Below are 27,805 nucleotides of genomic sequence, written 5' to 3'. Positions count from 1 at the left end.
GTTAATCAAGCATTTTTTAGATGTATAAAAAATGTTAATCTTATATTTGAAAAATGTTAACCAAGCATTTGAAAAATGTAATATGTATATAAAAATGTTGACTATGTATTAAAAAATGTTAAAGTTGTATTAATTTTTTTTAAAATGTAGATATATATATATATATATAGGAAATGTATATAGAAAAACAATGAATACCAAAGAGAAAACAAAAGAAAAGCGATGAAAAACAAGAAAGAAACAAACAAACCTGTAGAAAAAATGAGGAAAAAGAAATAAAATAAAAATTCATTGAAAACCGAAGAAAAGTAGAAAGGAAAAAATTGAGAAGAGAACGATGGAAACAGATGAATAAACAAAAGAAAAGAGAAAAGAAAGAAAAGACCCAATGAAAACCGATTAAGAAACAGAGAATGATGATTAAAAAACAGATAGAAACAGAATCAAGTGAATGAACGAACGAAAAATTGTGGAGCTAACAATACCACTCGGCCGGCCCATTACCACGTCGCTTCAGGCGAGCAGACAGTTTGTCTCTTTAGAAGCGAGACATAGCTGCGCCCGGCCATGCCAATGCAAAGTGGTCGCGCTTTTATATAAACTACTCCCTCCGTTCCGAATTACTTGTCACAAGTATGGATGTATTTAGATGTATTTTAGTTTTAGATACATCCATTCTTGCGACGAGTAATTTGGAACGGAGGGAGTAATTGGTTGTAAAATATAGATGTGCGCATCTCCCGGCAGATGAAATTACCGCGTAAAGCGTGGAAGCATGGCAGGGCAGCAACGACAAAATCATCGTCGAGGAAGACAACACACGACAACGCTCGGCTGCACTAGATGATGATGTGTCGGCGTGATTGTCTTGATACATGCAGCACGTATTCCTGGAAGCCAACAATTGAGACAGGGCGGCCTCAGAACAATAACATGTACAATTCAAAGCATGTAGTGCTTGTCACAATAAACACGGGAGATATTATTTCACCGGAGGAGAGTGCCTTTTTCCCCGGGAGGCTCATTACTAATAATGCATTTATGGCATTTAAGTGTACTCATTTTATCAGACACGAGTAGAATCTGGATAGAAGTTTTTGTGCATATAAGTTAGATTTGTCAATGGCATACGACAGGGTGGATTGGATATTCCTGGAGCGAGTGATGCAACAGTTGGGTTTTAATCATCGATGGGTGAGATGGATAATGGCATGTGTCACCTCGGTGAGATACACGGTAAAAATTAATGGAGCCCGCTCAGATTCATTCGCACCGTCGCGAGGGCTACGGCAGGGAGATCCTCTTTCATCATTCCTATTTCTTTTTGTTGTGGACGGTCTAGCAGCATTGCTCAAGAAGGAGGCGGGAGAGGCACATATTTCACCTTTGAGAGTGTGTCCCAGAGCACCCGGTATTTCACACTTGTTTTTTGCTGATGATACATTTTTGTTCTTTCGTGCAACAGAAGGGGAGGCGCAGCGAATCAAGGGACTACTCGATGTATATGCTAGTGCTACAGGTAGTCCTGGCCATGGGCAGCCCGGCCCGAATGGCCCGGCCCGAAAAAGCCCGACCCGGCCCGGCCCGACGCCGCTCCCGAGTCGGGCTCGGGCCTAGATTTTGAGCCCGAAGGCCGGGCCGAGCCGGGCCCGGGCCCATCGTTTTCATGTTTTCCCGAAGGACGGGCCGGGCCGGCCCGAAGCCCGATGGGCTTTTACGTGTTCGGGGTGGGGTTGGGCCCAGAAAACAGGCCCGACGGCCGGGCCGGGCTTCGGGCCCGAAGCCCGGCCCGGCCCGAGGTATGGCCAGGTATAGCTACAGGGCAACTAATTAATCCTCGGAAGTGCTCCATTTTATTCGGTGAACACTGCAGACAAGGTGATAAGGAGGATGTCATACGGGTGCTGGAGGTGCAGAATATTAGTTTCGAGGCGAAATACCTCGGACTCCCTACTCCGAATGGTCGGATGAGCAAGGGCCGGTTTCAGAACATTCAAGAAAAATTCACAAAGAGGTTTGTGATGTGGTGTGATTCGATGGCACGGAGTGGGAGAGAAGTGCTAATTAAATCAATTGCTCAAGCACTCCCGACATATTTAATGAGTGTGTTTAAGTTACCGGCATCAACTTGTGATGATCTAACCCGCATGGTAAGAAACTTTTGGTGGAGGGCTGAAAAAGGTCGACGCAAAACACGTTGGCGCGCATGGGAAAAGTTGATCCGGCCAAAGTCACATGGAGACATGGGATTTCGGGAATTTCACTTATTCAACCAAGCTCTGTTGGCACGCCAAGCTTGGTGAATGCTGACTCAACCGGACAGCTTGTGCTCACGAGTTATGAAGGCTAAGTATTTCCCTACTGGGAATCTAGAGGACACAATTTTTCCTTCTAATTCTTCACCAACTTGGCAAGCCATTGCTCACGGGCTTGAACTTCTGAAGCGGGGCATCATTTGGAGGGTGGGCAATGGTCAATCAATATGCATATGGGGAGACCGCTGGATCCCGAATGGTGGCTCTGGTAAACCTATTACCGTGCAGGGCCGATGTCGTCTGCGGAGAGTGTCCGAGCTGCTGGATGAACGGGGAGCATGGCGTATGGACCTTCTGCAGCAGTACTTTGCCCCTGTGGATGTTGAGCAGATTGTTAAAATTCGAACCTGCACACGTCTAGGAGAGGATGTCCTCGCTTGGGAACCGGAGCGTAATGGTAGCTTCACAGTGCGGAGCGCGTACAGGCTGGCGCTTGATGAACGACTACATCCATCTTCAGTCGCGGCGAGTAGAGCACCGGACGGGCGACGGGCCGTTTGGGCTTTTTGATGGAGGTGCCTTGCTCCTTCAAAGGTGCGTGTGTTTGCATGGAGGGTAGCGACAAACTGTCTCCCTACTTGGACAAATAAACATTCTCGCAATCTTGAAATGTCTAACCTTTGTCCTTTGTGTGCCACCGAACCGGAGGACACTTTTCATGCTCTCTGCAGATGCCCCCGAGCAGTTGCCCTATGGCTGTCAATGGCGAAGCAATGGAACATCCCAGATGTCCGGTAGCTTGTGAACACAGGGCCGGAGTGGCTCTTCCATGTGCTTGATGACCTGCCAGAGGAGGAGCGCATGTACACACTCATGATGATTTGGTGCTGCTGGTACGTCCGAAACAAGATCGTCCACGACAAACGACCACCACCAGTAGAGGCCTCAACAAGGTTCTTGTCCAGCTATATCAGCTCCTTGCTGGCCCTTCAAGCGGATCCTTGTGGCGATCATGTCAAAGGCAAGATGGTGGCTGCCCCCCAGGTCAAGAGGAAGCAAGTAGCGCATGTGTACCAAGCAAACGAGCAGACATTCAGATGGGAGGCGCCGTCGGCCGGCTGGGCGGCGCTCAACATCGACGGCTCCTTCTCTGACAAAGACGGGATTGCTGGGGCAGGTATGGTCTCAGGGATGAACATGGAGCTATCATCTTCTCTTCTAGCCGAGAGTTACGGCATTGTGTGTGTCCCCGTTGGAGTCTTTTTTAGAGAAAAGGCGAGAGCCCGACTTTATAAATAAAGCCATATGGCAGCGTCACGAGACCAAACAGGAAAGAGACCAGTTAACAAGGAGAACGCACACAGCGCACGGAACGAAAAGTATATAAGAGTAGCCAAGGAAGGATGGATACAGGCAACTGCCATACACAGCGCGCAGGCCGGAAAGGAGTGAGACCTAAACTCCGCAAATAGCACCACCGGGATTAGATGACAGGATCCCGTCCGGAGATGTGAGATGCCGAAGCCCGGATTTTGTCGATGAGCAGGTCCAGGGCATCCCGATCAACCTCCTTAGTCAATGATCTCCACTGCTGCAATAATATACATGATTTGAAAAGAACGTCAGCAGGCTTAGTTGGGAAGATATGCTCAATAGTAAATTTGTTCCTAATGGTCCACAGAGCCCAACATAAGGCACCCAGGCCAACCCAAAACACCTCTTGGTGACCCCAACCAAAGCTTTGGCTAGGGTTCGAATATCGGAGAAAGAGGAGGGGTTCCAAGAGACCTGAAGCCAAGATCTGACACAACACCAAACCAGCTTGGCCAGCACACAATTGAAAAAGATGTGATCAGAGTTCTCCAAGGCCCCACATAGATGACAGAAATCCGAGCCAGGCCCATTGCGCTTTTTAATCTGGTCAGCAGCCGGCAGGCGACCACGAAAGGCTTGCCAAAGGAAAATTTTAATCTTAGGAGGAACTTTGGACTTCCAAACACAAGAGAATCTGGTCGAAGGAGTACCACCAATAAGTCTAGAATAAAGCGACTTGACCGTAAATCTACCTGAGGCCGAATGAGGCCAGACTACAGAATCGCCCGACTCTGAGAGCACGGGGAAGAGGGCAGAGAGACTTTGCCAATCTTCCAACTCTTCAGGAGACAGGGCCCGACGAAAGGCCAGATCCCAGTTATTAGCCGCCACCTCCGCGATGGAGATACCCGGATTAGGACAGTAAGAGAACAAAACCGGAAAACTCTCAGCGAGGGGGGCATCCCCCGACCACCAGTCCAACCAAAAGCGGACTGCCATCCCATTACCAACATTAAATTTAACATGTTCCAGGAAAATAGGTCTGACTTTGACAAGGGATTTCCAAAATTGAGAGCCGCGCCTCGTGGTGGCAAACAACGGGTTGGAATGTGGGAAGTATTTAGCCTTAAGAATCGAGAACCAAAGCGAGTCAGCCCCACTAGTTAAAATTTTCCACCACCACTTGATAAGCAAACAAATGTTCATCACCCGAGTATTAATAATACCTAACCCCCCCACGGTTTTTAGGCTTACACATATGCTACCACTTGACCAGCCTATATTTCCGTTTGTTATCCGCGGAATTCCAGTAGAAGGCTCCCCTATGTTTGTCGAAGCCAGCATGCACGCCATCCGTAAGAAGATAGAAGCCCATAAGAAACATGGGGAGAGAGGATAAGCAGGAGTTAATTAGAGCAACTTTGCCAGCATTGGTATTATATCTGCCTCTCTAAGGGAGCACCCTGTTCCCCACTTTAGCGACCGCCGGAGCAAAATCTTTAGCATGGAGCACGCCAGGAGAGATAGAAAGGCCTAGATATTTAAAGGGAAAGGAACCCAAAGAACAGTTCAGAAGCCTGGCAACCCGCAAGGCTTCCGCCTCATCCACACCCGTCACCAGGACCTCACTTTTAGCGAAATTAATCTTAAGACCCGAAATAGCTTCGAAACACAACATGATGAATTTAAGATTGGCAATGCAGGTGTCATCCAGCTCCACCAAGATAATTGTATCATCCGCATATTGCAAGTGGGAAACACCCTCCGGAAGTAAATGAGAGACCACAGGAGCAATGTGCCCACAGCGGGCCGCCCTGGAAAGCATGCACGAGAAGGCGTCAGCCACAAAATTAAAAAGAACAGGGGAAGCAGGATCCCCTTGGCAAAGGCCCCTACCATTGGCGAAGAAATTTCTAACAAAACCATTAACCGAAACGGTAGTATGGCCACCCGAGACCAACTGCATGATACGATGAACATAAGCACCGTCGAAACCTTTAGCAAGAAGGACCTGCTTGAGGAAGGGCCAGCTAACGGAGTCATAGGCTTTCTCAAAGTCTAGCTTAAGGATAACCGCTTTAGCTCTCCGAGCGTGAAGATCGTGAACAATCTCATGAAGGGATAGGATACCATCAAGGATGAAACGCCCTTTGATGAAAGCAGATTGATAAGGACTAATAACTCTATGAGCAACCGGCGACAAATGATTCGCAAAGCCTTTAGCCGGGAATTTGGCGAAGTTGTTAATCAAAGCAATAGGTCGGAATTGGGAAATAACCTCAGCACCCTTAACCTTGGGGATCAGGGTTATCACTGCATAGTTCAGGCGGGAGATACCGACAGTACCAAGACAGAAGCCCTGGATAACATTACAAACCAGCTGTTTCAACTGGGGCCAGAATTTCCGAAAGAAAGGAATAGAGAAGCCGTCTGGCCCAGAAGCAGCATTAGGATTGGCAGTGTTAACAACATCCCAAATTTCCTGATCAGAAAGAGGGATCATCAAAGAGGCATTCTCCTTGGGTGAGATTTTAAGACCTAAGTTCCAAAGGGAGGGAGAAATGGAGAAGCCCGATGGAGGTTTAGCCCCTAACAACGAAGAGAAGAAATCCACCACATGAGCCATAATAACAGACTGCTCCAAAGATCGCACACCATTAATGAGCAGGCTATTAATACCACATCGTCTACGCCTTCCGTTCGCGATCGCAAAGAAATACGCCGTAGGGGAGTCGCCTTTTAGAGTCCAGTTTAGAGTACCCCGTTGACGCCAATAAATCTCAGCCTGATGGTGTAACTGTATTAAAGCAGCCTCCAGATTATAACGAACCGCCCAACCATCGTCAGAGAGCCCAATAGAATCAGCCGCGCGATCCAGCGACAAGATCTGGTCTTCGAGGAAAGATTTGGTGCGACGATCCTCCGCCGCATGATTACGAGACCAACCTCTGAGGAATTTACGCAGGTTATAGGAACACGAATGCCAATCATCCAAAGGCCCAAAGGAGCGAGCATTGGATGATAGAGAAAGGGAGATCTTCGCCGCAACCATATCGACAAAGCCATCCATAGCCAACCAGGAGGCGTCAAATTGAAATCTAGCCGGAGGCCTGAGGCTAATGGAACCATCGTCAAGAATTAAGGGGGTATGATCGGAACCGATAATGCATTTGGCGTAAAGAGAGGCCCTAGGGAACAAGGAATCCCGCCTAGGACAAAGGAAGACTCTGTCAAGCACTGATCTAATAGGGATTGACTGATGATTGGGCCAGGTATAACGAGCTCCCCCCCGAGGCAGCTCACGAATAGCATTGGCACTAATGAAGTCGTTAAAGGCATTAGCCAACGGCCAGGAGAAGTTATCATTACTTTTGTCATTAGGGCACCGCAGAAGGTTAAAGTCTCCCCCGATAACCATCGGTAAATTACAAGCATTGATCTTCAACGAAAGTTCATTAAGAAATAAAGGCAACAAGGAATGGTCCGCAGGCCCATAGACGACGATAAACTCACAAAGAGTATACTGAGCTTTATGAGAGAGAACAACACTGGCCCAAAAGATCCCATGATCAAAAGCAACAAAATCAAAAATATCTTTATTGGAGCCTATCAAGATCCCGCCAGAGTGCCCCGAAGCAGGTAAAAAGTTCCAACTAAATCTGTCCATGCCCACAATAGCAGAAAAGTCATTAGGGGAGAAGGATTCCTTGAAGGTTTCTACCAGCCCCACAAAGTCAATAGAGTTAGAACGAACCAGATCTTTAAGTTGGTCACGGCGCCCCCTAGCACCAAACCCCCTAATATTCCAGAATAACGCCCTCATTTATAAGAAAGATTCTTGATTCGAAGGCTCGACCTGCAAGGGGCCACATAGGGTTTAGCACGCTTATTGGTGCCCCTTTTAGACAAGTTGGATTGGGGCTGGCCACTACCAGCGCCCGCGTCCACGACCGGACCACTACTAGAAGCCCCTACCTGAGAGGCAACGGCCTCTTTGGCTTTGGCAATGGCAGCCTGAGCCATCTCGTTAGCCCGAATAATAGCAAGAAGAGAACTAGGAGAACCAACAGACGAATCAACCACCACCCCCACATCCGACATAATATTTAAAATATGATCATCTGAAAGAGAAGGTAGAACCAACCGAACCGGAGAAGCAACAACAGAGAGAATGGGAGATGTACCTGGGGGAGGGAGATCCTTCGCCGCAGCCCGCTCTAGGACAGAAACACCTGAATTCGCCACCCGCCTTCCTTTGCGAGCCGTGGACACAGGGGATCGAATCGCAGGCGACCGCGCAGCAGGAGAGCCAACATGGGGACCCGAACGGGACATAGATCCCAAATCTTGATCAAGACGCCGACAAACCCCCGTCATGGAGTGCTTCGAGCCCGACGAGTTCCGGCTCTTAGCCGAGAATTTGCGCAATGAGGATTTCTTCTTCCGGAGGGACTGGGATTCCACCACATCGCGAGCCGGAGAGGCCGGAAGATCTTCAATTCCCGATCGAGTGGGGGAGAGCGGGCGGACAGGAAGATTGGAGCAAGCACCAGAAACGGGGGTAGCAGAGCAGGGCGGGAACTTCGACATATCAGCACCAGCAGCAGGGACATTGGGAGCAGCAGACGGGATCACCGAATAATCACGAGGAGCAACACCAGAGGGAGCTTGGGATTGAAACAACTCACATTCAGAATCTGCCAAACCATCCCATTCAGATTGGGTGAAGCGGAGGTTAGACCCATGGCTCTGATTAGGGCCACCCAGAGATCCGTCCCCCTCCTTATCATGCTTGTCCGAAGGGTTAGAAGGGGGAGGAGGGGGAGGTGGAGTCTGAAAAGCAGCCGCCCCCTCCACCCGCACCTGAAGCTTAATACCATTGGGAGAAGGGAAGATATCAATCGAGTCATGAACCCGTTCAGGATCCACACACCAAACCTTCATCCTAGCAGGGCCAACCTTGTTCAGAGAGTCTTCATCCACCTCGATGGGCTTCCCAATCAGAACCCCGAAAGACATGAGAAAAGCAGACGAACGGAGACCAGCAGGCAAATCGTCAATCAAAACCCAGACTTGAGAGAGAGGACCAACTGTCGTACCACTGCAAGAAGCCGCTTTAACAAAAACCACCAATTGAGCAAGGTGAAGCTAGTGCATGAGGCAATCATCCGCAAACATTCTTTGGAGGGAAACACCACAGAGAACTCAAATTCAGATATCTGCACAACTTGCCAGTCCCATCCAGCCTCATCCCAAATGCGAAGCCCTTCCAGAAGAATTTGGGGCGAAATCTTTTGATCCTTGACCGTAACAATCGCAACATTAGACAAAGCAGGTGCCACCTCCCGGACAGGCAGGTCACCGTCGAAGGCGAAAAAGGCGCAACCGGGGAGGCCCGAGCCGAACTGGATGACCGCGGGAGGTTTCTGCCTAGCCATACAGTTGATCGTGAGGTGACCATCAGAGCGACAGATCAGGCAAAAAGGAGGGTTGGTGCAGCGAGACTGGAAATGGCCAGGCCTGTGACAAGCGAAGCAGGTGAGCGCCGAGGGGTTGTTATGGGAAGCAGAGGACGGGCGGGATCGCGGAAGCGACGGAGGAGGAGGAAGGATCCCATCCCCCATCCTCGGAAAAGGGGGCGCCCCAGAGGCCGGACTAGGCGGCCGACGTGCCGGCCCCGCGAAGGACCGAGGCGGCGGACGAGCACCAGCACCAACCCCAACCGAGCGAGGAGGAGGAGGAGGGCGCGACGGAGCAGATGGACCGCGGCCCACTCCCGGAGCAGGAAGGGAGGCAGAAGATGAAGAAACACCACCGCCAGAGGCCACCGCCGCCTCCCATGGGTCCAGCACCGGAGAGAGAGAATGGCCAGATCCAGAGCCCTGCGGGCCAGATTCGGGCACACCAACCCTCTCCGAGCACTGCGACCACTCCGGACCCGAAGCCCGAGCCTCGCGGTCACGAGCCACCTGCTCGCGCGCCGCCTGTTCCACCTCCAACTTGGAACGGAGCGAAGCCTCGAGCTCCAGATCCACCACGGAGGAAGGGGAGTCCTCACGGCGTCACTTGCTACCCGAGAGTGCCTCGCAGGAAGAGCCCCGCGACTTGTCCATGGATAGCACCACAGCAAAAGGAAGGAGGAGGGGTGGAGGTGGGGAGGATCTAATGAGGCGACGAATGGAAAGACGGTGACGGCGCAGATCGGAAGCGGAAGCCGGAAACCCTAGCAAAGGGGAGGAAGAGCCGCGGAGGATCCATAAATAGCCCGTCCGAGCCGTGCCCACCTGGGCCCGACTCGCCACATGGGCCAAAGAAGGTTGAGGAGCAGGAACCCGGACGATGGGCCCAACTGGGCCGGACGGGACCAGAGGGGGGAAATCTGCCACCAACGAAAGAGGGGGAGGAGAGGCAGGCCCACTGGGCAACGGCAAACCGCAAGGCCCATCAAGCCCACCCGAGGGGACGTCCCGCGGCCCGATGGCCACCGCGGAGAAATCGAGATCTAGGTTACACGAAGCCACCAGCGACCCCGCCGTCGCCGCCGCCGGCGATGAGGCCGCCGCAGAGGCTGCAGGAGAGGGGGATGGGAGGCCACCAAGCTCCCCATCAGGCGCACTGCCCAGGACAACGAGATCAAGTGACGCAACAGCAAACTTACCAGACTTACGCCGCCGCCGAGAGATCCGAATCCAGCCATCGACCGACGAAGACGCGGCCACCGACCGGCCCCGGCCACCAGGGACGAACTTGCGGGGACGAGGAGTGGCGGAAGGCACCACCACCCCCAGCACAAGGCACGGGACCACAGGGGGAAGGGACCGATGACCGCGAATCCTCCTCATCAGACGCAAGGGCCCAGAAATGAGATCCGAGCACCGGCAGCGGAGAAGACAGAGGGGAGAACCCCACCCGCGGGGAGCCAGGGGAGGGGAGAGAGAGAGAGCACCTGCAAGCAGAGAGGGGGATGACCGGGCACCGGCCAGCGGGTCAGGGCGGGGAGCGGGGCGGCTAGGGCAAGGAGGGGGGGGAGGGGGGGGAGGAGGGGAGGGGGGGGGGAGGGAGGGGATCCATCGGCCAATTTTTTTTTGAACGTCCCCGTTGGAGTCTGAACTTGCAGCATGCATGGTGGGCATTTCCCTAGCCTCACAATGGTCTGCACTGCCGATTGTTGTCCAAACTGACTGCCTAGACGTGGCCAAGCTGATTAATGAAGGAGGAGAGAACCGGTCTGAGCATATGATGATGGTATGTGAGATCACTAAACTTGTACAGGACCATGGGGAATTTCTAGTCAAGCATGTAAGGAGAGAACAAAATGCTCTTAGTCATCTTTTAGCAAACTATGGTAGAATAAAAAAGCGCACCGTGGTGTGGCTTCGATCTGGTCCGGACGAGGTACCGGACCTTTGTAATGCAGACATGGCTACTGGTTGATGAATGAAATCCTTTTCCCTCGCAAAAATAAATAAATAAATAAAAATAAACACGGGAGTCCTCAACTCTTTGTGTGCGGCGGACACCATTGCTTCCCATGAATGCGGGGTTCACGGCCGGCCGAAGGCAGATATTGGCGTACACACGGGCACCGTCATCGGGCATGCCTAGAAAGTTGAGAGCGGCATGGAGGGCCTGCAGCTCAATACCTGGACAGCAACAACCTAGATTTCGTGCCGGGTGGCTGAAAGCGCAGGTATGGATGGCGTGGCCATCTTTCCCGGCAGGATTATGCAAGATATCGCCAAGTGAGAAAAATAAAAGGCCTCATCTGATATTTTGGATGTTAGTTTTCACACAAAAATCCGTACCAAGATGCTAGCAGGATGGTAGAATATAGAAACTTGGATATGGCAAGCAACCACCGCCATGTCCCCCTTTCCATCGACCGGCCACACGGTCAGATCTAGAAGGAGAGATACCGGGGCAATCTCAAAGCCAAATCCGATTTGCTGAGTTCCGTTAAATTACAACCATAGATATGAAACCCTTATCCGGCCCACTCAACTCCTGGGGTCTTTGGGAAAGAGAGGCGAGGGGCTGACGGTGAGGAATTTGGGAGGGGTTCTCGAAACCTAGTTTGTTTCGTCGCAAAAGTGTTTCCCGTCTATTGGCGTTGTGTTTGGAAAGTCTTTCCTAAAGTTCTATCCGACACGGGGGTGTTTCTGCAAAAGTGGGAGTCAATTGGATCAAGGACAACGCATCTCAATCTCAGCCATACATTCCAGACCAAATGGTACACATGGCACGAAGGCAGGCATACCATCATCACCAACTGACATTTTTATAGGAGTTCTCGAAACCCTCGTTTGTTTCGTCGCAAAAGTGTTTCCCGACTATTGGCGTTGTGTTTGTGAAGTCTTCCCTGAAGTTTTGTCTGATGCAGGGGTGTTTCTGCAAAAGTGTGAGTCAAGTGGCTCGGGAACAATTAATGCATCTCAATCTCAGCGATATACATTTCAGATCAGACGATACACATGACAGGAAGGCAGGCATACCATCATCACCAACTGACATTTTTATAGAAATAGAGAGAAAAAGCAAGTTCAAAATCGAAATTCAAAACCCGAATCCAAAACAAAGAGGGGCTCGTGGCTTCTGTCATGCATGTCAGATCGTACATTGGGTGGGCACGTGTCAGCCTCCCATTGCCCGAATGCACCCCATTCCCTCCCGTTTCCCGCCCTTTTTATTTCCCTCCCCACATCTTACTCCAGAAGCTTCTTTCCACCACCGCCACCGTCACCACCCTTTTGAGCTCGGGATCAGAATAGGACTTTCACATGATAAGGGGCTTAACCGAAAGAACATAGACGAATGGGCCAGGGTTATTCCCTGACCGAGGCGATCTCCGTGGGCTAGGTCCCAAACCTCGTAGGGAGGGCAGCACAGGTCGAGTCCGTGACGGAAATGATCCCTCCCGCATCCGGAGCACCGCTCCTCCTCCTCGTGCTGCCGTTTTCTATAAAGAAGAGAAAAAATAACACACGCACGCCAGACGCCAAACACCGCAGGACGCGAACGTGGACGCGAGTAGCTCCTCTTCTCTAGTCCCCAAACCTTTCTAGAATGCCCAAGGCCAGCAGGCGGCGCAGGAAGGGAAATACGGAGACGGAGAGGGAAGCGAAGAAGAAGAAGAAGAAGAAGAAGAAGAAGAAGAAGAAGAAAAAGACTAGGAGAAGCCTGGCAGAGGATCGAGGATTGATGTTTGCGGCCTTCGAGGGTGAAAAGGCCCAACACCGACCAAAATTAGGTACCAAACCTCCGCTTGATTCCCTTCCCAATCACGACATGACTAGCAGTGGTAGTAGCAGTATTGGTGCTCATTTTTTCTCTATGTATGTATGTATGTATGTATGTATATGTAGGTCATGTGTATGATGGCGATGCGGCCGAGTCCTCGTCGGAGGAATCCTCGTATCCACCCAGCCCTCTGCTCCACAGACCCTACATCCCCGACGACCTAGCTCATAGGCCGGACATACGTGCCGCCTTCAAGCACGCCAAGGCCCAATACCAAGCAGATTTATTTACTAGCAAAAAAGTCTGTGCGTTGCAACGGGAAAGAAAACATAACACACGCTCTTAACTCAACAACCATCACTCAAGACCACAATTGGTCCATCTCCTTTATTTTTGTGAGGCATCATATTTGTGTTGCCTCTTATCCTCCTTCTCACCCTCGTCGGCGATGGCCTCGGTGTTCACACAAAACAACAAAAAACATGTGTTGAATATGGTTAATCTTAAGGCGTCTCTCTCTCTCTCTCTCGCTCGCTCGCTTTCTCTCACTCTCGCGATGGGAAATCTGTTGTTTTCCCCTGCGACATTTTTCAGAGGTATGCATGTGTAGTTATCGATATTTTCTTTTCCGTATATAGTTATAATGGGGTGTTTATTTACAATCCGGATCGCCGCCGGTATGGAAAAAAACAAATCTTGCGCTATAAATTATAAGTTTGCTTCCATAACAATTTTTAAAAAATATTTAATAGGTAAAATTAATATCATATTTAGATTCCACACATTTTTCTAATAAAATTTCATATATAATATGTTAAAATCGAAGTTACGGTTTAAAAGATACAAATAATTTAAAAATTCATTTGGTTTGACTCAAATATATTCAAAAATAATATTTAAAAATACTTAACAGGTAAAATAATCCCATATTCATATTCTATATATTTTTCTAATCAAATTTCATATATAACATGTTTAAATCGAAGTTACGGTTTAAAAGATATGGATGATTTTAAAAATCATTTGTTTGACTTAAATATGATCTGCGGATGAATTACCTAAAACATCAGGGGGTTTTCGAAAAATGTAAAATAACGGTTCTGGTGTGACTTAAATCTGGACGGCGGGTTGATTTCAAGAAAAGACAGGGACTTTTGTGTAAAATAGGAAAATAACGATTCGTTTTAACTTAAAACATGATTGCGGGTTGAATTCTCTGAAATAGAGGGATTTTTTTGAAAAATACCATGACGGACAAAAGAAACCCAATTTGCTTTATTATTAGGTAAAGATAAAAATATGTAGCTTGTCGGTTTGTCTTCACCTTGGATCGCTGCTCTTCTGTTTCGTGCATGTCTGACGAGCGACACCTTCTCCATATCCATGAGCCTGCAAAGAGTGCTGTGCTTTTTGCCGCCAACTCTATCATCACCCTCTCATCCTATCTTGGTACGTAACTCTATACTTGATCCCAGGATATCACCCACCTAGAAAATATAAATTACTTTGCTCGACCGAGTGTTGTGACTTTCGGTTTGCTTTAATTGCAGATGATGAGCCGCTGAATAGGTGTTGTGCTTTGTGGATCCAACGGGACGACAAGAAGAATACCGCCGTGGTGTTGACGTCCCCGCATCTCATTCGCGCAAAGGATCCTGACTAGTGAATGGATGAGTGGACGGGCGAATATCATCGCAAGGCTGAGGTGAGCTTCTTAACCTTAATTCACTATTCTATTTATCTATCTTCTTCATTCACTAGTGTTTGTTTGTTACCTTTTTTTCTCTTTCATCTCAAAACTTGATCATTTGCAATGTGCCTCATCGACACCCGTTTACCAATTAAATGTGCCTTCTCTTCAACTTAGTATGTATGTACACTGTGTGCTTCACATAGTATACTTGATTCAGTGTGGCGTTCACTTTTTCTGATAGTCAATCTCTCGAAAATGGTTTCCTCAAATACTACAAAAATTCTATCGCAGTGTCATAATCTTTGCGGTTATCTTTTCCAGGTCATTGTTTGTAATGCCCTCGATGCGGCTATAGCTCCCACGTGTGGAGGCACGACTTAGAGACATAACCGCCACTACAAGAAATATGTCAACTTATGACCACCACTATTGGTCACTGAATGGTCACAAATTTCCATTTATGACCTTTTTGTGACCAAAAACATAAGGTCAAAAGCTGGGCATCGTAAACTGACTATAGCGACCTTTCTTCTGTAATGGTCGCAAACGTTTATGACCAAAATAAGTCCATTGTGGCGTTTTGGTCACTAGCAACCTCCCCAGGCCATGTAGGCATCCAGCGTGGCAAGCTGATGTGGCACAAGATTCAGCCCGGTCCAATTCGGTTTTCTACATGGGCCTGGCCCATTAATTCAGCCCATTTATATTTTTTTCCTATGAATTTTTTGTCAGCTTCATGGACCAAGCCCAACATTGCAGCCTTTTTATTTTTGGCCCAGGGCCTTCATTGCAGCCTTTTTATTTTTGGCCCATGGCCTTCATTGCAACATTATAGCCTTTTTATTTTGGGTCATGGCCTTTTTAGTCCATAGATTTCTTGTTTTGCCCATTATATATTGGAGATGGTCCCACACGTCAAATATTTCAACATTGCTCAGATTATTTTGATAAGTGGATCCCACTTGTCAGGTTTCCATTTCACACATTTTTAAATCACCATTTCAAACAAAACAGAAAAAACATAATTTGTCAAATAACAGTAAATCTGTTCCGATGTCACAATCTATTACAGTCAAGCGGAATAAACAAATCTCTGGCAAGTGAATACAAATAACAGTAAATCCGTTCCAATGTCACAATCTCTACAGTATCACAATGCATCACAGCTTTGCACTTGGCTTCATGGATTTTCACTTCAAATTTGTCCTGGCTCTCCTGTAAAAGAGTGAACACAAAGGCTACCAGCATTAGTGTACTGCTGCTGAGGCCAGAACCAAACAATTGCAATGGCAACACTAATGTAAACAACAAAGTAGATCTACCCACTCGTACGTTCCAGCCTCACCTTTCCCTTCCTGAATTTGGACACTATCATGCAATACTATAAAGGGCAAATAAAACAATAGACTTGCATAGTGAAATGTTTGCTTTTACAGATCTTATAGAATAATTTGTTTATGCCAGAAATGCATCAGTTTGTACAATACTACAAAGGGAAAATAAAACAACAGACTTGCATACGGCAAATAACACACATTAACCTGCTGTTGTTCTACACTTCAACTACCACATTCAAGCTCATGTTAGGCACCACCAACACTAACCTATAGGTACCAACATGGTATATTGGTACAAGTGCAGGTCATGCAATGAACATCACCAGAGGTGCATCTTGAAGGATGCATGTCAACAGCTAGCAAAGTGTAGCATATTGAAGCATGCTTGTCGTGTACCTTCCATTAGAGCAGCAGCCCGTAAGAAGCCCTTCATCGTCTGTCAACAATAGTGGATTCCCTGTAGTAGGCAACGACAAAGAAAACGAGAGATTCAGGGCCTGCAGAGAAACAGAGTTCAGACCATAGCAAATAAGCATACAACTACAACAAAGCAGGGCATAATTCAGTTATAATCTGCATGACAATAACAGTAATACCAATTGTAGTAGTAAGTATACAGTTCTCTAAAATGAGTAGGTAACAAAGCCTCAAAGTATGCAGTGGACAAAATGGCAACCTATTAGTCCAGTATTTGATATACATGTCGCAGCAAATACATTATGCAAACAATAAAGACAAATTTGCAAGTGGGTTTTAGTAGCTGAAGCTTAGAAGTCAACCACTTAGTCCACTAACTAAACTAAGGACCAATTCAATTAGCAGCAGATATATAGCTACCAAACCATATTTTGCAAAGATGTCTCTCCCAGAAAACCATATCCCCTACTCTCAAGCATCCAACAAACAAAGAATAATTCTACAGAGGCAGTCATGCAGATAGATATTCCTTCACCTAAGGTTCAGGTAAGTGCAAGAAGCATGAAAGAAACATTTTCAGAGCATCATTACCCAGTCATACTCTCCGCGGACCCTTTCCACTCCATACTCCATGCCTCATACACTCCACACTCCAGCAACAGCACCTGCAGATTAACAGAAGAAGCATCCGAATGTGTCAGCAACAGCACCTGCACATTACTAGATGTCTGAATCGGGAAGAACATGTTTGAATGGAGAAGACGGAAACAGGACTCAAGCGAACAAGATAGAGGAAAGGAGAGGACCTTCCATGGCCCTCCTCTTGAATCGGCATCGGCATCGGCATCCCCAGCAGCTTCTCTCTCCATGGCCTCCTTCCTTCACCGTGCAAGGAGTGAGATGAGATGGGAGGGCAGCAGCTTCCGTCTCCATGGACTCCTTCCTTCACCACCAAGGGAGATGAGATGGGAGGACAGTGCCTGCACACGACTGAACGCACACACGCCTACATCAGATGAGATGCGGAGAGGAAAAAAAACCAGAGATAGAAGAAGAAGAAGAGAATGAGAGGAGGGGTCTGACCTCCTACAGTCTCACCTTGGCCATCTAGGGTTCCTGGATCCGTCGAGGAGGGAGGGAGGGAGCGAGGCCTGCAGCTTGTCGAGAGACTCCTGCGCCTGGTCAGAGCAGCGGACGCCGACGAGCCACTGGTCTAGCTGGTGGTGGTGCTGCATCATGGCGACTCCTAGCAGGAGAATGGATTCTGATAGAATGTTGCATCTTCCAAATGAAGATGATTTGCTTTTGGAGCTAGCTAGCAATTGGAAGAATCTAGAATTAGCCGAGATTAAGAATCTATAATGCAAAAACCATAACCATTGAAGATTGAAAGAATCTGTGAAGTGAGTTCACTCTCTTTCTAGATATTTTGACAGTTTTGAGTCAACACACATATTAAAGTAAGCGACCATATCATTTATATATGCTGGCACAAACACTACCCTTGAGTAACATCTCAATTAAGCACAAGTAACAAAGTAGAGGAGATGGATCAATCATAGCAGGGGTTTAGGATAATGCCCTCAAACTTGTATGTGTCAAGTATTTAGAAACAAAACAGTGCCACATTTATGGAAATAGAGGGACTAAAAATATATATGAGCATAAGGTTTTCAATAAGTAGACTCAAAGGCACATGACATCACAGAGAAGATAAAAGCACAAGATGACTGCAGTGACTAGGCTACAAGTTAATACAATTAACACAAGTTAATACAGGCCTGATGTACTACTCAGGCTAAGAAGAAGCAGGTACAGTAGTAGTTTTAGCACACTAGTACATGTCTTAAAATGGAAGCATTGCTGCTGGGTTATATTAATAAATAATCCAAGTGTTGCAACAACCAACAAAATTTAAAAAAATCTATACACATTCACAGACCACAACACATTTACCGACATTGATGGACTGGACAAACCTAACACATACTTATCATACCAACTAGTAGGATGCCCGTGCTACGCTACGGGGTCACACAAGATTTCGCTTCATCCATTTGGTAATCTAAGAGGACATTAGACAATCACTACTCCATACATAACTTTTTGTGATATATTTAGACAAAAGGAAAAAATAATGAACAACACTTGCAATACATTCTGTACTGAGCAAAGAAACAAAACGCACAGTAAAAGATGCTCTTATGCAACTAGGACAACCCTAAATAACATACAACAATGCAATTGTAGCGTTGTTCAATAAGAACTCTCGTCTTCTATTGGCAGTTTAGCACCACACAAACAGAAAAGAATTTTGAGCAAAAACATTATTCGCATGGTGACATGAAGTTTGGCTAAATTCAACATTTAGTTACCATGAAAATAAAACAACGAACTCGGATAGGCATTAGCAGTGTAGTACAGAATGTATCACTCTAACTTTGGGAAATAGTTAGTCTGGTGGGTATCCAGTTTACTTGCATATGACCAACACTAACCATATGACAAACGAACTACAATTCATTGTGTAGGTAAGACTAAGTACCTACAAATTAAATGGCTAAGTACCAAGCTTCAGTTCTACATCTCTACATCTTCTATATTTACCAACCCACTTGCCCACAGACCAATTTAAAGTTTTTGCAGCTTAGGGGTTAAACCTAGGGGAGCAAAAGAAATAGACACATTTAGAAATGCTAAGTACTTGTGGGGTCAGCACTACAATTTTTTGTAATGCAGAAAAATGAGAGCCTTTGAAAGCTTTGATGAGGTGTATTAGGAAGCAAATGATGATCGATAACAAGGTATACCATATGAAAAATCAACTAGACTTCACTATGTAGGCACTACCAAGTAACAACAACCTAAATTCCCATCCCCACCCCTACCATCACAACCGTAATAACCTCCTTCCCTACAAATAGCCTCCCAAGAATCCAACCAAGGCCAGCTCAGCACAGCACACCGCACCATAGAGCAATAGCCATAGCCAGCAGCAATGGAGATAGAGTCAGTCAAGTGTGGGTGTTGTGGCATGAGGGAGGACTGCACCCAGGACAACATTCCGGCGATGATGTATCCCTCGACAGATCTGCATCCACAAGGCGAGGGGAGAGAAGGGGTCAGTTATAGAGAGACGTAATTTAGATAGGTAAATCGAAATAGAGAGACAGTGGGGGAAGAGATAGAGAGAGAGAGAGAGAGAGGAGGTCGACGAACCCTGGCCAGAAGCTGGAGTAGGAGCACGCTGTTGATGTTGGTGGCTTCCAAGACACCTCTGTCGCCCGCTCCGCCATGCCACAACCGAACCACATCGGAACCCTAGCCGTCAACGGAGCAAGAAACAAACCTAGACGTCGAGATCTGCAAGGGAGACAAGAAGAGGTGAGGAAGAGAGGGAGGTATGTGACAAAGAGGAGTGGAGAGACTCACCTGAGTCACCGGAGCCACGACGGCAACGTGCTAGCCACAACCCTAGCCGCTAGGAAGGGTTGCGCTTGGCCTCTGGAGGACGCGCGCGCCGGATCTGGCCCGATGGGAGGAAGGAACGGATGGAGGAGGTCACGGTGGTGTGTTGGGCGCGCCGGAGGATGCCGAAATCGGGCGGGATCTGGCCCATCGGTGGTGGGATTGGGCGATGTTGGTGGCGGTGACGAGCACGACGTGCGATCGGGCAGCCGCCGCAGACACGCCCCCACGGCGGGGTGGTGGGTTGGTGCGGGGATCCGGAGGAGGAGGAGGCGGCCATGGTGGACAGTACGGGGTGCGGGGGCGGCGGGGTTGTGTCGATTGGATCTGGGGGATCGAGGCAAGGGGCAGAGGGAGGAGGGAGGGACGAGGTGGGCGGTGGGTGAGGAGGACGGCGAGGTCGGCAGTGGGTGGGAGGAAGGGTTGCCACGCATGGAGAGGACTGGATCTCCGTCGTCCTTGGTTGAGGGGAGAGGTGGGGGTGAGATCGGGAGGGGGCGGCGGCGGCGAGGAGATGGGGGGTCTGAGCTAGGGTTTGGGCTGCGGGGGCTATCTCCTTTTCCTTTTTTCTGTAGATAGACGGATGGATGGATGTGGGATGGAGAGATGGATGGATGGATGGGCGCCATGTCATTGATCCGTGGGAATGGTTCTGATTGGTTCAGAAAACCAGTGATTTAAAAGAGTTTCCAAGTACTACTAAAACTAGAAGGATTTTGTGAAGTAGGTATCAAAAATATTTTGCAAAAGGGTACCACACAAATTTTCACTAGAATTAGACCATATTTTATGGATAAGGACCAATTTTTACGCATTTCTGATCTTTCTAGCTATTTTTAATCATTTTCCGAGAGGCAAAAATGTTTTTTGTGAAGAACCTATCAAATATTTGTTGTAAAATTGGACTCCATCAATTTTCTCAAATACTAGTCCATATTTAATATACAATTGACCAAATGGTTGGGTGTCAAAATCTTTGACCCACCTCGTGTAAAAAGAATAATTTCCGCCGATTCAGCTGGAAGCGGGTCAAATTTGAACTGCAGCTGCCTCATAGTTTGCTATTTATTTTTTCTAAAAATCATTTCTAGGTACATAAGTATCTATTTAATCAGAGAAACACCAAAAGTTTTCCAAGATTCAACCACTAGCTAGGAACGGTCAAGCCCGCCGTTTTGACTGCATTTTGAAACGGGCATAAAAAATTCAAAAAAAATCAAAAAATTGGGAAACCTTCGCATTGTGTCATCATATGTGGCCAAGTTCCCAAGAAAAATAACAAACTTGTAATACGGCAATTATTTTAAAAAAGTGTTCTCAGAAATGAGCTATCATCTCTGAAGATTCATGGCTTTCAAGCCAAATGATCAATCTTATGGCCACATTCGTGTCATAGTTTGTTCAAATGATCTCATATTTTGCACAAGGGTGCATATTGGAATGGCAAACAATGTTGCCTAAGGAAGTTTTCATTTTCTTTGGACGAAAAAACCATTTTTCATTTTCCAAGTGCCCGAAAGGAGTTTTTTTTGTGAAGGAACTACCAAATAATTGTTGCAAAATTGGAAGAAATCAATTTTCTAAAATACTAGGACATATTTAATGCACAATTGACAAAATAGTTGGGTGTAAAAAGTTTTGATCCACCTCTTGTGAAAAAGACAAATTTCCACCGATTCAGTTGGAAGCGGGTCAAATTTGAACTGCAGCTGCCTCATAGTTTGCTATTTATTTTTTCCAAAAATCATTTCTAGTTAGATAAGGACCTATTTAATCATAAATACATGGTTTGGTGGCGATACATTGAGGTTTGGACGGTGGCCGAGGGCCCCAACTCTAGAGCGCGTAAACTCGCATGCCCGTCGCGTGGTCACCGCGTGACCGTAATGTTGCCATGTGTTCTGGGCGGCCTAGGCATGTCTAGTGGGTTGGGCACTCCCTAGGTTGGTGCTAGGAAGAAAATTACAACATAAGATTCTCACGAGGAGACCGATCGATGCTCAAACATGAATTAGCAGCCAAGTGTTTGATTAGCGGTACGGGAAATGCACATGGCCAATGGGCGTGAGTTTTGGCTGAGGATGATCATCTACTAAGTAGAATGTCTTCACAAATTTTGAGCTCAAAAGGAGGATCCCAGGTGGTACTTGCTTTGCAAAGTACCACGCTGGACAAAAATATGAATGTTGAAGGTGGGCTCAAAATAATGAATGGAGTGAGCTGAAATTTTGTGAAGGATGGTTATTTGGGCATAAGAAAGCATTGTAGAAAATTGATACCATTTGGACATGCCAAAGTAGTACTTCCTTCACAATGCTCTTCTATGGACAGAAACTTGGGAAAACTAGTGAGAGAGATTGGATGAATGAAATGAGCTCAAAATTGGTGTAGGTAAGTTACTTAGGTATGGTCATGCGCTGGTAAATTTTCAGATCATTTGGGTAAGCCTAGCTAGTACTTACTTCACAAAGCTTCTCTCGAGGTAGAAACTTTGGAAATTTCCCGAGAAAGATTTACTAGGAAAATTGAGCTGAATATTATCATGTGGCAATGATTTGGGTATGGAAGAGTGCCCGAAAAGTTTTAGGGTAATAGGAGGGGTCTATATAACACTTGCTTTGCAACGTGCCAATTTGGCCATAAAATATAAATTGAACCTGGGCTCACATAGATGATTTGACTGAGCTGCAATTTGGAGGAGGGTGATAATTTGGACATATGAAGGAACTGTATAAATTTCATGTCATTTAGAGATATAGAAAAGGTACTTCCTTCACAATGCTTCTAGGTGGACAAAAACTTTGGAAATTTGCCGAAGAAGATTTGCTAGGCAAATGGAGCTGAATTTTGTCATGCGGTAATGATTTGGATAGGAAAGAGTGCCCAAAAATTCCGAGGGCAATCAAGAATATATAAATAGCACTTCCTTCATAAAGTGTTGTTGTGAACAGAATAGGAAAATGAATATTGTTGAATTAGTTTGAACTAGGCAAGGATGGATTTTTACATATTTGATGAAGATATGCCCCAAAGAATTTATGAGATTTTTTTGGGAATTTTGGGAATGATAGAAATATAGGTTGCTTCACAACCTACGGCAAAAACTGCCACATGGACATGACACATAGGCAAAACTGATGAGATGGCGCCTAGTCATCACAACCCACCACAATCTACAAGGCTATAACCATCTATATTGGTCATTAACAACTAGAAATAAGGCAGCGGACTAGCACTGTTTGCTTTGTGACCATTTCGTGTAAGGAAATTACGACCTTTCTGACCAAAATGGTCGCAATGGTTTAGGGTTTGGAGCCCCCTGAACAGCTTTTGACCAATTGGTCTAAAATGGTCATAAATTTATGACCAATTCTTCGAGGGTCACTGACAGAAGGTCATAAGTTGACATATTTCTTGTAGTGCGCATTGAAAGCAATGTCGCAAGTCAGGCAATCATCACAACATCCCATGCAATATATAGAATAAAAGGGGAGACACATAGTTGGCTTACACTCACTGTCGTGGTTCTGACTCTGACAGTGATGTAGGGGGGTGAGTATGGAGAGGCTAGATCCTAGCTATTGGGAAGTTGTTACACGCGAGGTTTACGAGTTCAGGCCCTTCTCGGAGGAAGTAATAGCCCTACGTCTCGGAGCCCGGAGGCGGTCGACTGGATTATGCGCGTATGGATTACAGGGGTGCGAACCCTCCATACTGAGGAGGAGGGTGGCTTATATAGAGTTCGCCGGCCCCCTCCTGCCCTCAGTAATGCAGGGTTTAAGGTACATTTAAGATTGGGCGTTACTGGTAACGCCTCTAATAAAGTGCTAGAATGACCATGAAGACTACTTAACAGCTGACCGTTTGCCTACTGAGTGACCGTAGGTCTCCTGGCAGTCGAGTGATTAGCTTCATGGTCGAGTGGTAGCTTCTTGGTCGAGTGGTAGCTTCTTGGTCGAGTGGGATACCTTCAAGTCGATTGAAAGTTGACTTCTTCTAGGGGATGTCCTTGGGTAGGGCTCTTTAGACGGGTCCGTGCTCCTACCCTAGGTACATAGCTTCATCATTAGCCCCCGAATGGATCGAGGTTAGAGTGGGGAAAGAGTTGGGGATCCTTCCCGACTGGTTCTTTGGGGCTGTATGAGTGCCTTGTTTAGGGTTAGTTGTCACGGACGATGTCATCAACCTCTTTCTGTCGCCTTGATCCATTCCAGGCCTTTCATCGAGTGAATATCTTTGCTTGCGACATGCCGAGTGTTGGTGCGAGCGGGATACTCTGTTTTTGGCAAGTGGTTCTGCGGCCCGCGGATCTCATGGGATTCGGATTTTGGGAAGCGCGCGGGACGGGAGCGGCCGCAGTAATCGGAAGTGATAAAGCAGAAACTCCTCGATCCTCGCGTCGCCTTTTTCGCCACGTACCGCGCGCACGTCTGTTGCGGGATTTGACTGGACTGCCTGGGCCTACCAGTCAGCCACTCGGGAGCGGCCCCTTATAAGTTGCCGGCTCGGGGTTTCCAAGCCGTGCGCTTCTCTTCTTCTTCTTCTTCCTTCTTCCGCTCTCCCTTCGCCAGCCTTCCCGTGACCTTCGGCCATACCTTAGCGCCGTTAGCCCGTGTGAGACCTTGCCGGCGACGATGGTGAAGGGCAAGACCACTGCTTTGGAGCGCGCGAAGAAGGTGGCGGCGGCGGGGAAAGGAAAGAGGTCTGCACGAGGCGGATCTTCCTCCCGGACCGCCCTGCCCAAGGGTTGGATTCAGGGCGACTGGATGCCATCGGTGCTCCGGCAGGAGGATCTCGACGACATGGTCGAGGGAGGAGCCATTCCCCACGAGGCTGCGCGTCTCTCGGGGAGGGAGATCGAACCTCAACCTCGCGACGGTGAGTGCGTGCTCCTCGCCACCCACATCGACCGAGGGTTTTCTCTGCCTCCCCATCCATTCTTCTGGAGCTTCTTGAATTTCTTCGGAGCACAGCTCCATCACTTTACCCCCAACTCCATAGTCTATCTTGCCGCGTTCATTTCCATGTGCGAGGCCTTCCTGGGTTGCCGTCCGCATTGGGGGCATTTCAAGCATATTTTTACTTGCCGCTCTTAGTCGGTTAAAAAGGCCAAGTCGAGTGATGAGAAGACGCAAGTGATCCAGCTGTGCGGGGGCCTGGCGATCCAGACGAGGGGGAAGAGCTGTTTCCCCTCTATCACCTTCCCGGAGTCGGTCCGCGGCTGGCAGTCGACCTGGTTCTACTGCCAGGACCAGGCGACCCCCGGACAGTCGACTGGTCTTCCTCCTTTTTCCCTCGACCGAGCCGAGAAGCCTGTCTCTCTGAAAGTCACACCGGAAGAAAGTGCCCAAGTCAAGGTATTGGCGGGTCGAGTGGTTGAGCTTGTCCGTGAGGGGGTGACTGGGATGGACATGTTAGAGGTCTTTCTCCAGAGGCGCATCCAACCGCTCCAGGCGCGAGACCACCCGATGTGGCTGTATTCTGGCCTTGACGACACCACTCGGATCCACCCGGAGGAGGTCACCGACGAGATGCTGGAGGGGTGGCTGTCAAGCATCACGGGGAACAAAGACAACCCCTGAGGAGCCCGAAGGGTAATTCCACTCGACAACTCATATGAAGTGGATCAGGTATGTCTTTGTGTCGGATGTCTGGCCTTCTGTATTGGTCTTCTTTGGGTAAGTCGATTGACTTTTGTCCTGTCTGTTGTCTTCTAGGCGACCACTGAGATGTACTCGACGACCAACGGGGCACAAGGGTCGACTGAGGAAGGTGAGGGGAGCGGAGGCGAGTGCGGGGATGACCAGGTCGAGTGGGAGTCCGACGGTGAGGGAGAGGAAGGCGACGACATCTTCTCCAGCGAAGAGGAGGGGGAGGCTGAACCCTCCCGCCCGGAGGGGCGATCCAAGCTCTCTTACGATCCAGCGCAGGAACGTAGCAAGGCGACTGCTCCTGTTGGGCAGTCGTTGAAACGCCCTCGGACTTCTTCTCCTCCGCCGACCGGGAAGGCTCCCAAGCACCCACGAGTGACGTCATCCAAGCCGCCCAAGGCCTTGCCCAAGATGAAGATAGCTGTTCCCACCATTTCCGGGTAACAATAACACTTGCTTTCCTTTGTCGACTGTGGACGGATCCTTGGTCGATTCACTGGGCCAACTGACTAACTTTCGAGATTTGCAGTGGTGCAACTTCTGAGGTCTCCGCCAGGAACGACGACCAAGAGATGGAGGACGCTGTCATCTCCAACCCTGGTACGATCACTGACGTCCTGCTTTCGAGTCGACTGAAACTTTATTGCGACTTTGGTCGATTGAACGTTTTCCTTGCAGCTCCTCCTCATGTTATTGACCTCCCGGACGACGATGACAACGAACCACTGAGGGTGAAGAGGAAGAAGAAGGCGTTGACTGGCAAGACTCCGCAATCCACTCCGGCGCCTGAGGCTATAGTTCGGGACGATGGCGAACCCACTCGGGCTTCCGTGACTTTCGCTGTTCCTCTGACGAGTGTGCGGCCTTCAGCGTCGACTGCGGATCCGTCTTCGCTTTTTGCTACGTACCCCGTCCCTGAGGACCAAGCGGCTGCTGCGAAGGAGGCCGTACGCCAGGCTGGAATCATGATGGAATAGGTGAAAGTGGCTCGGGAGGCTTGCCAGGCGGCTTATGACGCAAGTTCGGCTCTTCAGAGCAATGTCCAGGTCAGTCGACTTCAACACTTGGTCTGTTTCGATATGTCCTTTGAAGAATCTCTTTTCCGAAGATCTTTAAGTTTGTACACCACCCACTGGGTGTGTTTGTCAATTCTTGGACGAGTGGGGGCACGCTAAGTGCACCCACTGGGTGTAGTCCCCGAGACTATGGTGGACTGCTGGCAGTCGACTTAGTCTTTAAATTGAGTCGTTGTAGTTGAGTTTCTTCGCTCCGTCTGATCGGGTCATGTCGAATGGAACGGTATCCTGTCGACTGCGGGCAGTCGACGTCTTTCTCCCTTTTTTTTACTGTGGGGGCACGCTGAGTGCACCCACTGGGTGTAGTCCCCGAGGCTACTGTCGAATGTTTCGCTTCGGCTGTAGTCTTAGAAACTCCATTACTGTCTCTTAGCTGCTCGGAAGCAACTTGTCTTGGACTCGACTTCAAGGGACGGTCGGGTGGGATAGGAACCGGTGGGGGCACGCTAAGTGCACCCACTGGGTGTAGTCCCCGAGACTATGGTGGACTGCTGGCAGTCGACCGTAGTCTTAGTATTTATTGCCTTTGTTGCTTTTTTTTTACTGAAATTGACTCCTCCCCTTTGACTTCAGAGATCTTGTGATCTTGGAACCCGCTTGGCTGACTTGGAGAAGCAGCAAATTCAAATGAACCTTGATCTGGAGCTGGCCAGGACAGAGCTGCAGAAGGTCAGAGACAGCGCCGCAGGTAAGACGCCTTCGTCGACTGGTTAGTTTTTAGGCTTGAGTATCTTTTCGCTTTCTCCGACTCACTCATCATTTTTTTGCAGAAAAACTGAAAGAAGCTCTGGCGAAGAAGGATCAGGACTTGGCTACTGCCCGTAAGGAGGCTGATGACAAGACCGCTCTGGCCGCACAGAAGCTGGCTTCGGTCGACCAATTAGAAGGAGAGAATACCAAGTTGAAGACCGCTCTGAATGAAGCCAACAGGGAGTGTTCGCGTTGGAAGAAGGAGAACCTCACCCTGAACGAGAAGCTGGAAGGCATCGCTCGCAGGAGGGACGACCTGGAGGGCTACTTGAGGAGTTTTGCCAAGAAGCTGTACATCAAGCTCGAAGGTGCACACTCAGTTCCGACTGGTTTTTTTTTGTGTCGACTCAGTTTTATGAAATTTGACTTATCGTTGGGTCGTGTATGCAGAACTTTGCCAGAACTTTGAAGAGGAGACTGGGCGGATCGAAACAGGTTTGGATCCAATCAACTCTCCGGTGAAAGATGAAGCTGCCATGAACCTGCTCCGACTAGAATCCCGTGATGACGGCGTCGTGGATTACTTGGCTCGACTGAAGGTTGCCATGACGCGGATCGACCCGACGATTTGGCCAGAGTCTACGCTCCAGAATGATCTCGAGTCTCT

The 27,805-nt window shown here is 48.3% G+C and overlaps 1 protein-coding gene across 1 annotated transcript in view; it reads left to right on the top strand.

The window, feature by feature from the left end:
- The first annotated feature begins 10,046 nt into the window (after window positions 1-10,046).
- LOC125506605 overlaps window positions 10,047-27,805 on the top strand; it is a 32,934-nt gene continuing 15,175 nt past the window's right edge. The window contains 4 exon segments of the mRNA XM_048671398.1: window positions 10,047-10,179; window positions 12,932-13,111; window positions 14,112-14,255; window positions 14,357-14,511. Of these exon segments, the coding sequence (XP_048527355.1) occupies window positions 10,047-10,179; window positions 12,932-13,111; window positions 14,112-14,255; window positions 14,357-14,511 (612 nt within the window).

This window comes from Triticum urartu, chromosome 5 (assembly GCF_003073215.2).
Source record: "Triticum urartu cultivar G1812 chromosome 5, Tu2.1, whole genome shotgun sequence".
In the NCBI taxonomy this organism is placed as follows: Eukaryota; Viridiplantae; Streptophyta; class Magnoliopsida; order Poales; family Poaceae; genus Triticum; species Triticum urartu.
The sequence above is the reverse complement of the archived record's forward strand: the minus strand, read 5'-3'. Positions and strand labels throughout refer to the sequence as shown.